The sequence below is a fragment of the Stegostoma tigrinum genome, chromosome 33 (assembly GCF_030684315.1).
Source record: "Stegostoma tigrinum isolate sSteTig4 chromosome 33, sSteTig4.hap1, whole genome shotgun sequence".
In the NCBI taxonomy this organism is placed as follows: domain Eukaryota; kingdom Metazoa; phylum Chordata; class Chondrichthyes; order Orectolobiformes; family Stegostomatidae; genus Stegostoma; species Stegostoma tigrinum.
Window position 1 is genome coordinate 22,652,476 of NC_081386.1, and position 15,910 is coordinate 22,668,385.

General features: G+C 38.9%; 1 protein-coding gene across 1 annotated transcript in view; it reads left to right on the forward strand.

The window, feature by feature from the left end:
• Positions 1–15,910, forward strand: part of igdcc4 (immunoglobulin superfamily, DCC subclass, member 4) — a 126,724-nt gene that overhangs the window by 55,708 nt on the left and 55,106 nt on the right. Inside the window, exon 4 of the mRNA XM_048563125.2 lies at positions 4,421–4,554. Within this exon, the coding sequence (XP_048419082.2) occupies positions 4,421–4,554 (134 nt within the window). The remainder of the gene's footprint in view (positions 1–4,420; positions 4,555–15,910) is intronic.

The window sequence follows — 15,910 nt, forward strand, 5'->3', positions numbered from 1 at the left end:
TGCGCAAAACTGGAATGCAATTCCAGGATAAAGATCCCTATTAGTTGAAGTCATACCTGGTCGAAAGGAAGATGGCTGTGGTTGTTGAATGTTGATTATCTCAGGTTCATGCTATCACTGGAGGAGTTCCTCAGCATAGTGTCATAAGCTCATCTATTTTCTGCTGCTTTATCAGTTGCTATCCCGCCAAGAAAGGACCAGCAATGGGAATGTTCACTGGTAATTTCACAATGTGTGACTCCTTTTTGCTGAAGTAGCAAGTCCATAAGCAGCGCAAACTAGACAACATTCAGGCTTGAATAGATAATTGGCAAGTTAAATCTGCACCAACTAAATGCCAGGCAATTATCATCTGAAATAAGAGAACCTAACCATGATGTTCATAGCTTTATTATCAATGAACCCCCACTAACAACATCCTGGATATGACCATTGAGCAGAAACTGCACTGGTTAAATCACATAAATACAGTGGCTACAGGAGCAGGTGGTAATCCTGCAAAAACTTACCACCTGTCTCCCGATTCCTGTCTACCATCTATGAGCCACAAGTATATTGGCCTTTATTGCTAGAAGGTATGGGATTAAAAGTGAAGATGTGTCACTGCAATCATGTGTAACATTGGTGAGACCACACCAGGAATTCTGTGTGCAGTTTTAGTCTCCTTACTTATGGAAAGGTATACTTGCCATAGAGTGATTGCAATAAAGGCTCATAAAACTTTCTTAGAGTGGAGGGATTGCTTCTGAGGAATTATTAAAAAGCCTGGGTCTTTATTATCTGGAGGTTAAAAAAATAAAAATTAATCTCATTCTAACATAAATCATTACAGGGGTAGACAAGGCAGATGCACAATGTGTTTTCCCCTTGCTTGGGATGAAGTTGGGGATCCTGTAATCAGAATGTCCTAAAATATGGGGTCAGCCCATTTAGGACTGAGATGAGAAGGACTTTCTTCATGCAGAACACAATGGATATTTGGAATACTCACCCAGATGACTGTGGGGACTCTGTCATTGAGTATGTTTAAAACTGAGACAGCCTTCCAACTGGATTTCAGCCATGATTTCAGTGAATTCTGCAGCAGGCTATTTAAGTCTGTAGTGTGATGGAGAGCTGCCTTTGTGCCTCTGAGTACTGCTCCAACAACACTTTAAATTAGACACTACCCAGGCCAAATCAGCCTCTTTGATTGGCACTCCATCCACCCTCTTCAGTGTTCACTCTCTTCACCAATGATGTACAGTAGCAGCAGTATGTACTACCAACAAGATGGTGCAACTCATCCAGAGCCCTTTGACAGCACCTTACAATCTCACACCTTTACCACCTCGTAGTTAAATAGTGTTTCCCTCCAAGCCATGCACCACCCTAATTTGGAACTGCATCACCATTACTTCACTGTCATTTGGTTGAAATCTTGGAGCTTTCTTCCCAACAGCAGTGTGGGGAATACCTGCTCTGCAAAGATTGCAGTAGTTCAAGAAAATGACATGCTGTCACATTCTCTTATGCAGTTAGGACAGGACAATAAATGCTGGCCTACCAAGCAATGCCCACATCCCATGAACAAGTCAGAAAACGGTCTTGAGCAACTGAATGCGACCAAGTCTGACCACTAGAAATAGGAGGAGAGGTAGCCAGGTAGTGCAGGATTCTTCAGTGGCTTTCCCCATCTCAAACAGGCATTCCGCTTTGGATATTCTGGGCACTTGGGGGTTGTGGTAGTTTGGCTGGCAAGGGACCGTAGCACCTATAGCCAGGTTTCTGGTACCGTGACTGGCTCTACTATAATGAGGGGTATGTCAAATCCCAAGCAATTGATTGTAATAGGAGGTTCTGCAGTCTGGAGCATAGTCAGACATTTCTGTGGCCATCAGTAAGACACCAGGGTGATGTGTTGCCTCTGATCAAGGATGTCTCAGAAGGTGCAGAATATTCTGAAAGGGGAGAGTGACCAGCAAGAGGTCATTGTGCACCTTGGTACCAATGGCATGGGTAGGAAAAGAAATGAGGTGCAGAGAGAACATAGGAAACTTGGCAGGAGGTTCAAAAAGTAGGTCATCAAGGGTAGTAATATCTAGAACTACTGCGATGTCACATGCTAGTGAGAGTAAAAATAAGAGGATAGAGCAGATGAATGCATGGCTGAGGAACTGGTGCAAGGGATGTGAGTGTAAAGGGACTATTGGGAAGTGGGAGACCTTTAAAAATGAGTTAGCGAGAGTCCAGAACCATATGTTCCTGTTAGTGTAAAAGGCAAAGCTGGTAGGTGTAGGGAATGCTGGATGACCAGAGAAATTGCCCTCTGGTCAAGAAAAAGGAGGAGGCATTTATGAGTAGTAGACAGCTTGAATTGAGTGAGTCCCCAGAGGTGAAGAATGGCGGTAGAAGTGTACTTAAGAAGCAAATCAGGAGGGCGAAAAGGGGACATTTTGGCAAATAGAGTTAAGGAAAATCCAAAGAGATTCTGTAAGTATATTAAGGGCAAAAGAGCAACTAGGTAGAGAATAGGTCTGCTTTTAGATCAACATGGTCGTCTGTATGTGGAACTTCAAGAGGTTGGTGAGATACTAAATTAATATTTCGTGTCAATGTTTATTGTGGAGAAGGATATGGAAACTAGCAGAACTTGGGGAAATAAATAATAACATCTTCAAAAGAGTTCATATTACATAAGAAGAGTTTCTGGATGTCTTAAAATGCATAAAAACCGATAAATCTCCAGGACCTGATCAGGTATTTCCCAGAATTTTGTGGAAAGCTAGGGAAGAGATTGCTGGGCCCCTGGCTGAGATATTTGTCTCATCAACAGCCATGGGTCAGGTTCTGGAAAACTGGAGGTTGGCTAATTTGGTGTCATTGTTTGAGAAGGGTTATAAGGAAAATCCAGGGAACTATTGACTGATGAGCCTTGGGTCAGTGATGGGTAAATTGATGGAGGAGTTTCTGAGGGACAAGATTTACATGCGTTTGAAAATGTAAGGACTGATGAGGAATAGTCAACATAGTTTGCGTGTGGGAAATCATGTCTCTCTAACCTGATTGCCATCTCTTCAAAAAGAAAATCAAAGAACATTGATGAAAGCACAGTGGCAGATGTTGTTTATATGGAGTTCAGCAAAGCATTCATCAAGATTCCGCGTGGTAGACTGATTAGTAAGGTTAGATCCCATGGAATCCAGGCAGAGCCAGCCAATTGGATACAAAATTGGCTTCAAGATAGGAGATGGAGGGTGGTGGTAGAGGATTGCTTTTGGACTGGAGGCCTGTGACCAGCAGTATGCCACAAAGAAGGATGCTGGGTCCACTGCTTTTCATTATTTATAGAAATTATTTGAATGTGAATGCAGGAGATATGGTTAGTAAGTTTGAAAATGACATCAAAATGGGTGATGTAGTGCTCAGTAAAGAAGATTATCTCAGAGAATAACAGGACATTGCTCAGATGGGCCAATGGGCCAGTGGGCTGAGGAATGCCAATGGAGTTTAATGCAGATAAATGTGAGGCACACCAGGGCAGCATTTGCACAGTTAACGGTAGGGCCCAGGGGAATGTCGCCAAACAAAGAGTCATAGGTGTAGTCTTTGAAAGTGGAGTCGCAGGTGGACAGGGTGCTGAAGAAGGCATTTGGCATGCTTGCCTTCTTTGGTCAGAACACTGAGTATAGGAATTGGAATGTCATGTTGCAGCTGCACAGGATATTGATGAGGATACTTTTAGAATGTGTACAGTTCTGGTTGCCCTTTTATAGGAAGGATGCCAAACTTGAGAGGGTGTCGAAAAGATTTACAAGGATGTTGCTGGGGCTGGAGGGATTGAGTTATAGGGAGAGGCAGAATGGGCTGTGGCTATTTTCCCTGCAGCATCAGACTGAGGCATTGCCTTATGCAGGTTAAAAAAATGATGAGCATGATAGGGTGAACAGCCAATGTATTCTTCCTAGGATGGGGGAGTCCAAAACTAGAAGGCATCGGTTTAAGTTGAGAGGGGAAAGAAGGATCTGAGGGTCAGAATTAACCATATGGAAAAGTGAAGTCAAAAGTTACACTTTGAACCTTGGATATTTGAGTGTTATAAAAATGTATGTCTTTTAAACTGTTTCACTTTTGACCTGTCCCATCTACTTGATAAACCATCTTACCAGTTAGGTACCTTGATTTATGTTTCATTTATGAAGTGCTTTGTACGGAAAAATGAAATGTTTGTTTTGAGTATGGATTTTAAAATAGCGCAATCAATTTTGGTGAGTTTTACGGGAGAATTAAGATATATTAAATTGTCTAACTTCAAGTTGGTTGCGTCATCATCATCAGATAATTTTGAGTCTATAAATACAGAAGTACTGTGATGCATTATAAAATCAATTCCTTTTGATCACTGATTGTAACTCATTGCAACTTTGGGTGAATTTTTCAGATTTACAGTCCTCCCAAATGGAATTCTGCAAATTGTAGATGTGCAAGAGGGTGATGCTGGAGCATATCGCTGTTTAGCTAAAAGCGGAAAGTGGACACGCTACAGTCAGCATGCCACTCTCACTGTACTACAAGGTAATATGATGTAGCTAACATAACCTTACAAAAAAATCCATTTCTCATGGAATTAACATGAAAGGTAATAAAAGCAATAAAGACTCATCATTGAAACCCCAAAGTTAGGATGTAACAGGTGTTTACAATGTGTTTAAAGTTCCATTTCTGAGTGTGTTTTTTAGACTTTGTATTCAGCATTCTAACAACTGCACTGGAGGAGTTCCATGGTTAATCATGGTTCCATGATTTAGTTTCCATCCAGTGTGGATGGGCATTCTAATCTGGGTCTGTGTAGTGTAGAATTAGATATATGATATAGTTGTTCATTCTATTTACATGTTACAAGAAATAACTTATTTTGAACTTCATTAAGCTTAATCCACAGAAGTTGAAATGGCATACATGTTGTAAAGACCTTCAGTTTCTTATTGTCACAATCTAATATCTATTTGAGGTTTGATAGAGCTCAGTACTTAACAGCAGTTTGTCTTGTCTGACATCCTTGTTGATTTTAACAAGGACCTCAGCTGGAATCAGTGAAAACAAAGTTCTTGGTAAAGGTTTGCAATAACACGCTTGATTTAAAAAATATTCAATTACGTTATGGTTAAACATGAGCATATGGATAATCTAGACATTGTAAATCCAACATACTTTGGTCATATTATACACTGGAAGGTTTCTGAAACTGGAAAACGTTGTGTAAGTGATGGAATTTTTTTTTCCTTCCTAATTTTATGCTAGTGCTTGCATACCATGTGGAGTATCTAATTCCGTTGCCTGTTTTTAATCCTGATCTACAGTCCAAAATAAGCATCAACAAAAGTAATTAGATAAACACTATTTCCTTAAACCTTATTTGTACAAATGTTCCTTGGTGAAACGGGATCATAAAATGGAGTTTAATTGGCTTCCACTGATCAGAATTGCAGCTTGATGTCTATGAAATTTAGTGCACATTTGCTGCATATTCTACATTTTCAGTAAGTCTTACATAACATTACTCCATTTGATATTGTTTTGCTTTAGAACCACTGGAAGAGGCTGTAATCGCACTGCGTATTTTGAGTTTCTTTTTAACATTGTTTCCTAAGTGATCCAATAATTGCCATTTTGGATTAGTCTTTGATACAACTGATGCATTCAAAAAACCCAATAGGAAAATTAACACTACTTGATTTGTATAGCTTTTGTTGAAATTTCTTCCGTATAACAGTTTCATTGGAGGTATACATTCACTGTATGTTAACTTTTTTTTAAAGAAAGGAAACAGATATTTAGGCTTTTTTGTCTGACCCACCGAGAATGCGTGTTATTTTATACCACCAGTACAATACCCTGCAGGCGTTGGCAATCTTGCCCTAATAATCTTTCATTTCAATTGTTTTAATGAATTTAGACATTGTTTGTTTCTGCTTATGGGATTGACCCTCCTGCATTGTATTTATTTCTTAATTTATTTCCTCCTGGGTTAGATTTCAAGTCCTCTGCTTTGCCTTATTGACTTTATATTATAAAGGCAGTCTTCCCTAGACTACACCGTATTTATTCTGCTAATATTGGAGGAACTATCCTGCATTATTAATGATGTAATTTTTTTTGTGTGTCTGAGAACACCAGTGATACCATTCTGCTATCCCCATTCCTTTCACCATTTCACTGAGCTGGTACTGAATTTCCTAATGGTGGTACTCTGTGACCTGGATGCAACAGAGTCAGGTGCTACTGTGTAACCAAGTGAATTCCTCCCTGATCAGTGGTAATGGCCTGAGAAGAGGGAAGCTACATTTTCAAGAACATGTCCTACCAGTTTAATGCTTCAGACATTCCTTTGAGGAGTACTTCCACTGCTGATCACCTTTTTATTGTTAAATAAGATGAGTAAACTATGTATCACTTGAACATCAAGAGGGATTCTGCCAGTTCCCTGCTATAGTTCCTGATGAAAATTGCAGAGATCTGATTGCACTATCTCTTCATTGTTTCCAGGAGTTTCTACCATGCCTTGTAAGCAGGGGAACAGCAGCTCAAAATATGCCAGAAAGAATTTGAGTTACCAATAGCCATTTGCAGCCTGGGACTTATATTTGTTTTCACAATTGAGGAATACCTGCAGCCACACAGATTGGACCTGACTAGTGCACTTTAGGGCAAGGAAGCTACTTATGGGCACTTTATTTGCTGGCTGCCTAGTGAGTAAGAGATGCTGTTGACTGTTGCGGATTTCCTGTTTGCTATCCAAGCTTGAATAAGTTACAGTTTCCTCCACCTAAAAATTGGGAATGCCAAAGCAATTACATTTAACTTCCATCACATTCCAAACTTGTACAGTTAATGTAACAGAATTTCCTAACGTTCAAACAAGGAATATTAGTTAAAAAACTTTAAATCTCCCCCAGGTCACCAAAAACTTGAACAAAGAGTTAGGCTTAAGTACTGCCTTAAAGAAGAAGAGAGGTTTAAAGAGTAAATTCCACACTGTAGCACACAGGTTACTGAAGGTGTAGCCACCAATCACAATAGAGAGCTAATGGCAAGTAGAATTAGGGGAAGACAAAGACCTCTGAGGAGGTAAGAGATGGGAAGAGTGAGGCGATAGAAACATGTGGAAACAAGGATTAAAATTTTAATATTGAGGTGTTGCCAAACCAAGAGCCATTGTAGGCCAGCAAGTATAGGGGTGATAGGTGAAAGAGACTTAGTATCATTTAGAATATGGTCAACAGATGTTTCAAGTTCTCAATTACATCGCTAATTATCTCATCCCTAGTTAGGTATCAAAGCAAACAGGGTAACTTTGAAATTGAATAACTGTCTTATTATCTGTTTGAAAAATGAAAACAGAAGTTTAAAGAGGATGTTAGGTGGACGGTTGGCCAACAAGTAATAGAATAGTCAAGACTAAAAATATCAAGAGCATTGATTTAAAGTTTTCAGTAACAGATGAGTTGAAGCAAGGATAGCAATGGACAATATTACAGAGACAGGCAGTAGGTGGTCTTGGAGAGAATATAGAGTCAAATAGGCCAACTAGGTTGAAAGTGGTCTGATTCAGCATCATAAAGTGTCCAGACACAGTAGACTGGAGACAGTGGCTAGGCAATAGAGTTTGTGATGGATCAAAAGTAGTGGCTTTGGTCTACTTGATATTTATTTGGCAGTTGTAGTGCAATATTAAAGCTATACTGCATTTATTGAAGGTGCCACTGTAAGGGATATTTATTATACTGAACCCCATCTGCCTGGATAGATAAATAGATAGATGTATGACATCCATTGATGATGTTGAAGACTGGGAGTTTTCCAAAGCTACTAAAAATGAAGGGTCCGATTAACTGTCCCATTTATCTCATTAGTTGTTTGAAATATCTTCCTATGAATGATTGATTGTTTATACTATGTTTTTGAAGTAACATCGAAGCCCTACATTGTGGAAGCTGACAATTTGCCCATAGAGTCCATACGGACCATCTGAAGAGCATCTCACCCAGACCCACCCCTACCCTATCCTTATAACCCTACATTTCTTATGGCTAGTCCACCTAGCCTGCACATCCCTGAACACTGGGCAATTTAACATGGTTAATCCACCTAACTTGCATACCTTTGGACGGTGGCAGGAGAACGGAGCATCTGGAGGAAACCCACAAGGACATGGGGAGAACATGCAAACTCCACAGACAGTCACCTGAGGGTAGGATCAAACCCAGATCCCTGGTGCATGGGGCACCGGTGCCGCCTGTTCACAGCAATGAACTTACTCCTAAAAACAAAGTATTTTTGGATTGATCTTTATTTTTTTTCATATTTGCAGGTGTTATCGTGCAACTGAACGGCTTTGTTTCTCCACCAACAAAATACTTGTGATATTTTTAATCTATTAACTAACTGCACTAACTCAACCAATTAATTAATTTATATGCAGAGCCTGTTTAGGGCATTTCTTACATTCTTCCTTATCACAATTTATTGAAACCTTTGGGATAGTTTCAAGTTCTCAATTACATCGCTAATTGTCTCATCCCTAGTTAGGTATCAAAGCAAACAGGGTAACTTTGAAATTGAATAACTGTCTTATTATCTGTTTGACAATTATTTGCTCTGATTTTCTATGAAGCAGTAGTAAAGCATAAATACTTTTGCATCAGTTTATTAAGATTATTAATTACACACATGTACATTTTGTTGACATTCTAGCCACTAATGCCAGTTTAAGTCTCTGTTCTTGGTTGATTTCTCAAATCTTCAATAGGAAATGGTACCAGCACAACAATTTGTGTTTTCATAGGCTATCCCAAGACACTCACATGACAGTCAGAATTTGACGATGATCCATGTAAGAAGTTATTAGGTCCGATGACTGGAACTGAAACGTTATCATTCAGAGTCCGATCTGAGCTGTTAGAAATCCTGTGTGATGTTCGGAGACCATACAACCTAAGCAAGGAATATTGATTTATGTTTTGAGGCACAGTCAAATTACTTTGTTTTCCAGTCAGCACAGTTTGTAATTAATGTTATGGTTCTCTATTTTAAATCACATGAACGGGTCCACAGGAAGACCTTCACCAAGAACCTGTATGACCTACAATTGGAAGAATACCTTTCCTTGCCCGTTACCTAATGAAATGATGGCATGGTCCACAGATCCTAAGTATTCATTCTTTTGATCACCGATGCGCCATCGTGTGTATTTTCTTGCCTTTCTGAAGGCCAATTAAAAAGTTCATGTTAAATGAGACCCATTGCGATGAACAAATTGTTTCACTTTAGATTAAATAAATGAATGAACTGAATACAGTTTTCCTGCGAGCTGCAAGTATTTTAGCTCCTTTCAAAGAAATGTAATTTGCCCCTATCATGGAACCTTTATTGAAATACCCGTCACTGACATTTTCTTTTGCAGCCTATATGCTTATGTTTTAATTTTTCTGCCTGACCAGAGAATGAGGTTTTGCAATTCTTTCATAATCCCTCACATTCTGTCTCACTATTCCAAACAGTTCTCACTAGAGAATATGACAAAGACTGTGTATCACTGTAAACAGAAATTTTCTCCATAACAATACTATAACAACTGATACTAGGACAGTTACAAATGTATAATGTGGGAATAAACATTTCAGAAGCCCTTTAAAGGTGTTCTTCTGATTTATGTAAATGTTTTTCAGCCTGTAAGAATTGTTTTTCACGTCAATAGAGGGAAAGAAGAAACTTATGCTTTCTGTTAGGTTGTTAAGGAATATTGTATTTCTAAGGTTTTAAAATACTATGGGAACTGGTTGGTAAAGAAATAAAGTAGGATAATTAAACAAGATGGTTACGTAGTTAATTAAAACCATCAAGCCATCAAAGTGCAAGTTAAAGGGGTTTTCACATTGTATAATGCTTTAGAAGTAATGTATTATAGGCTTCTGAAATGTTTACTCCCACATTATATATTTGTAACTGCCTTAGTATCAGTTATTATAGTATTGTTATGATACAAATTTCTGTTTGCAAAACTCATCAAGGTCAGATGACATGGCACAGCTGCAGCATGTAACAGTCCCTGGATGCCATTGTGACATCCAGGGAAAGCACATCTGCAAAAAGTGTCTGGAGATGAAAGAACTTGGGCTCAAAGTCATTGATCTGTAGGTTGACAGATCTGGAACAGTTAGCAAGGGTCTGGAAGATTGTGTGGCCTATCTGGTGCCAGGGTTTGAGACATCTGCTTAGGGCTTAGTGTAAAGGAAGAAATGAAGGGAGCGTGTTAAAAAGGTACAAAGTTGTAGGGGATTTTAATCAACATGTAAATTGGAGAAAAAGAAGGACAAGGGCACCCTTGATGAGGAGTTCATTGAATGGCTTCAGGATAGGCTCTTAAAGCAGCATGTTCCAGAAACAACCAGAAAGCAACTGTATTTGTCCAGGCTTTTTGCAATGACTTGGGATTAATTAATTACCTGAATATGAAAGCACGCCTACATAGGAGCAATCATAACATAATTGAATTTTACATTCAATTTGAGGATGAGAAAAGTGGTTACAAGTCTAGAATTTTAAACTTAATTAAGGGTAATTATGAGGGCATGAAATCAGAGCTAACTATTAACTGGCAAATCAGGTGAAAGGATACATCACTGGAGATGTGATATATACATTTAAGGGGATTATTTCAGAATACACAATTAATATATTTCAATGAGAAAGAAAAATTAAAGGGAGTGGATCCACTGTCTGTGGTTAACTAAACAAATTAAAGTAACAGACTTAAGATAAAAGCATGTAATTGTGCAAAGAGACATGTTAGAAGATGAGAAAAAAGTCTTAAAAAAACTATAAGATTAATAAGCAGGGAGGAATTAGAATGCGAGAGAAACCTAACGGAGTATAAAAGTAGCTAGTAAGGGTTTCTATTGATGTTCTAAAAAGAGCAAAGAATGTGAACATTGGTCCCACAGGAAATGAGTCTGGGGAATTAGTAGAAAACAGGGAGTTGGTAGATGAATTGAAGAGGTGTTTTGTATTGGTCTTCACGATAAAGAATGCAGTAAAGTAAATGTGATTCGGAAGTGTAGGGGAGGGAAGAACTCACAAGTGTAATCGCCAGCAAAGTGATATTGAGCAAATTGTTAGAGTTGTGCACTGGCAAGTTCTCAGTTCCTGGTGAGCTGCATACTAGGGTTGCAAAAGAAATGGCAAGTGAGAAAGTTGAAACAATCTTGTTTTCCATAGGTGCCTTTAGATTGGAAATTTAGTGAATGTAACTGCTTTGTTCAAAAGGAGAAAGATGAAATGCAGAAAATACAGGTTAGTGAGCTTAATTTCTATCATTGGAAGAATGTTGGAATCTATTATTATACGTATTATAGCAGGACACTTAGAAATATGCAAATTAATCAAACAGAAGAGAAATTACATTTACCAATTTTTTCTTTATTATTTGAAGTGAGATTTGAACCCATGTCCCCAGAACATTTGCCTGTGGTTCTGGATACTAGTCCAGTGACAACTACTACACCACCGTCTCCCCCTATTACTTATTGGAGTTCTTTGAGGAATCAATATGTAATATGGATTATTGGAAAATTGGTAGATTGACTGTACTTAAATTTTAAGAAGATATTTGATCGGATGGTACAATGGATGTCATTGCAGAAAGTAGAAGCTCATGGTGTAGGCGATAAAATATTGTCACGGTTAGAAAATTGGCTTGCTAGCAGGGAATGGAACAGGCATAAATAGGTTTTTGCTTGTTGGAAATATGTAACAAGTGGTCTACCTCAGGGGCCTCAATTTTTTTACGGTTGATCTAAATGATATGGATGAAGGGAGTGAAGGTATAGTTGCTATACTTGGTGGTCACACAAAGATAAGTAAAAGAATCTGTTGTCAAGAGGCCATAAGTAGGCTACAAAGTGATATAAATGTATTAAGTGAGTGAGCAAAAATCTGAGAAATAGAGCATAATGTGGAAAAATGTGTAATTGTTAATTTTGACAGGGAGAATGAAAATGACTTACTGTGTCTAAATAAGCAATTGCACAGCCAAGGTGCACGAGCGAACTGGGAATGAATTTCAAAAGGTTACTATGCAGGTGCAGAAAGTAATTAGAAAAGGTTATGGAATGTACTTTTAATTGTAAGGGGTTTTAAGTACAAATGTAGCGAGGTTTTCAGTTGTACAATGTATTGGTGACACCATAGCTGGAATACTCTGCATATTATTGGTGTCCTTGTTTAGGTTGTAAATGCAGTAAAAGCTGTTGAGGGAATGTTTACTGGACTAATACCTCGAATTGGTGGATTGATTTATGAAGAAAGATTAAACAAGCCAGGCTGCATAGAGTTAGCAGAATAAGAGACATCTTGATTGAAACCGTGAGATCTTGAGGGGTCTTGACACTGTACATGCGTAGTGGATGTTTCCTTTTGTGGGAGAATTTCAAACTGTTTAGGAATAAGGCGTCTTAGTAAGCAAAGAGCTGAAACGTAATTGAGGATAGATTGGATTGTGAGGCAGTCTGATTGACTGTGATCTTATTGAATGGCAGAGCAGATTCAAGGGTCTGTGTGGGCCATTTCTGCTCATAATTTGTATGTCCTTTTTAAGTGGAACAGAGATCTCTAGCTCTTGGCTGTAATTACATGTTCCGAGCAAGAAACAATATCATTTCGGAAGGACATTATCCATTAATGACAGTTATGTACAAACTAAAGTACAGATTTGTTCAAAGTATATTCCTAACTGCCCATAACTTCTCTAAATGCATACTATTATCCATACAAAGTAGCTGATCTCGCAGGGTGTTCCCCATAGACAGTTGAAGTCTATTATTTGTGCCCATGATGGTAACTTGGTAGAATGTTGACCTTTTGCCCAGAATACACATGATCCACGGAATGACGGTGTCACTGCCAGAGGGCAGTTCAGAGTCAACCACATTGCTGTCGGTCTTGAGTCACATGTAGGCCAGACCAGATAAGGATGGCAGTTTCCTTTCCTAAAAGACATTAGTGAACCAGATGGGTTTTTCCAACAATTGACAATGGATTTATGGTCATCATTAGATTCTTAATTGCAGATATTTTATTGAATTCAAATTCCACCATCTGCTGTGGCGAGATTCGAACCTAGGTCCACAGAACATTAGAGATAGCAAGATGTAGAGCTGAAAGAACACAGCAGGCCAAGCAACATCAGAGGAGCAGGACAGCTGACGTTTCGGGCCTAGACCCTTCTTCAGAACATTATCTGGGTCTCCGGATTAAAAGTCCAGTGATAATACCACCAGGTCATTGCCTCCCCCGTTGCAGCCGGTCAGAACATATTTGTATGCACCTCAGTACCACCAATGGCAAGTCACATTACATTCTGTTCAATCTGGATTGTGAAGAATTGTGTCCCAGGAATGCACATGATTCATTGTGTCCATTGGGGAAAGGATACTGTCGGTTCTGAGGAAGGGTCACTGGACCAGAAACATGAACTTCGATTTTTCTATAGAGATGCTGTCAGATCTGCTGAGCTTTTCCAGCAACTTCTGTTTTTGCTCATGAAAGGATACTGTCGTCCCTAGCCAGTCTAGTCTGTGCATGACAGAACAGTAGTCCTTGACTGCATAATTGACTATTAATGGTCTTGGTCTCAGTAGGGATTAGGAATAAATAGTTTGCCAGCTTTCCCTAAAGCACAAGAAGTGAGTGGCACGGTGGCTCAGTGGTTAGCACTGCTGCCTCACAGCGCCAGGGACCCGGGTTCAATTCCACCCTCGGGTGACTGTCTGTGTGGAGTTTGCACATTCTCCCTGTGTCTGTGTGGGTTTCCGCCAGGTGCTCAGGTTTCCTCCCACAGTCCAAAGGTATGCAGGCTAGGTGGATTCGAAATTCCCCAAAGTGTTCAGGGATGTGTAGATTAGGCATGTTTAGCCATGGGAAATGCAAGGTTACAGGGAAAGGGCAGGAGGATAGGTCTGGATGGGATGCAGTTCAGGGGGTCAGAATGGCCTTGCTGAGCCAAAGGGTCTGTTTCCACACTGTGTTTATCTGAGTGATTCAAGTAATAACACTAATCTAGTTATACAGATATAAAAATGTATCATATCAAAGTTTCATATGTTCCCTAATTTCTCAGTAAATGGCTGCTCCAGTTGTAATGTACTGTTAGTAAAATGTGAACTTGACAGCAAAAACCAAAGTGTTTTGTTCTGTGCATTTAATTATATACTGTACTATGATTTTAATAATTGTACTGATGTTGTGGTTAAGTATGTGTAGTTATAGTTATAACCAGACTGGCAGCAGTTGGTATTCCTTGAAATAATAACCCCTAACTGCAGTTCCAGCCGTTCCTGAAAAGTAGACATATTCACTCTGTTCCTTCATGTGTTCAGACTACAGATTACCTGGGTTTAGACCTTAACATTTTACCAATGCAAAATCTGAGCAAAGATGAAAAGAGTTTAATTGGTAAGAGCTATATATTAAGTAAGGGAAAAGTAGGAAACAATGTTGTGTGAAGGGAACAGGGGAAGCAGAAGAAAGGCTAAATGAGGTTGAGGGAGCTAAGCTAGATTTTCCACCAATGATCTCAGGCTGCACAGTAGGACAGATGAATATTTTATAATAAAACATAAAAAAGCATGCTTTTGTAAGGACGGCTATAAATATAAACCATGCAGAGAAAAATATTATTCTGCTCAGTTGATAAATCTCTTACTTTTATTGCAAAAAAGGCCATTATTACTGGATACTTCCCATTAATAAATAATTGGCTGTTGGTTGATAATTAAAATGAAAATTTAACACTGTTATTGGTAGCTTGTCGCAACAGTGAACTCTTACTGGACTATAATTTGTTGGCAGCTGAGTTTTATCAGCATGTATAAATGAGTATTTTTCACAGCCGTTAGAAATTTGGAGGTAGATTTTAATAAAATAAATTAGTTCTTCCATTCTTCACAGTAAGTTCATTAGCTTCTTCAGAAACCAAGGACTGAACATGTATTTGTAAATATTATGTTGCATATGGGCTGTTGTGCTACTTTATTATTCCCAGCTAAGGCCAAGTAGTTGGGACAACTATGAATGAATAAGAATGACAAAGTACTGGTCCTTTTGTGAATTGATCTAACCTTTTCTCATGAGCCTACTCCCAGATGTTATTTACAGAAGTACAATTGAAAAGAAAAGCTTTTTTCTTTAAATTATATATATGTGACCAATTTGGCACTGTCTAGGGTGGTAGTATGGGGCAAAACAAAGGTGTGATAACATATACGCAGTTAATGGATAACTTGTAATTTTATATTTGGCAGACTTTACACTTGGCTGATACCTATAATGACATACCTAAATGCACAGTGATAAAATCAAGTTTCCCTTGGCTTAACAAAACATCTTCAGTGGAAGGATTACTTGGGCAGAATCTTATTAGGGTCTGAGCGACGTGGGCTGTGTTGAGTTTTGAGGCAGAATTGACGTATCTCAACCTTGTAACAAACAGTGTGGTAAATTTCTCGCTAGGCAGAGGTGAGTTGCCAATGAGGGAAGTTGATGTTTGTTAAGGGCTTTGTTAATACCCAAGCTCACCTCATTAATATTCAGCTCCCTGTTTTGTAAATGTGTGAACAAGCTAGACTTCAAGAAAACTCAGCATGGAAATCTGAGTATCTGGCAATTTTACCTCATCGCTTGCTCCAAAGGATCTTCATGTTGTTTATAATCAAGTAGCATCCTCCCGCCCTCTCTGATATACTTGACAACGACTTGAAGTGTAAAAGCTTGCATTGCAGGGAGCACCAGCAACTAAGATTGAATGACCGCATCAGGGACATTTTATGTGCATGGACAGGAACCCAGCTCAAAGATTGAATGAAACTGAATCTCA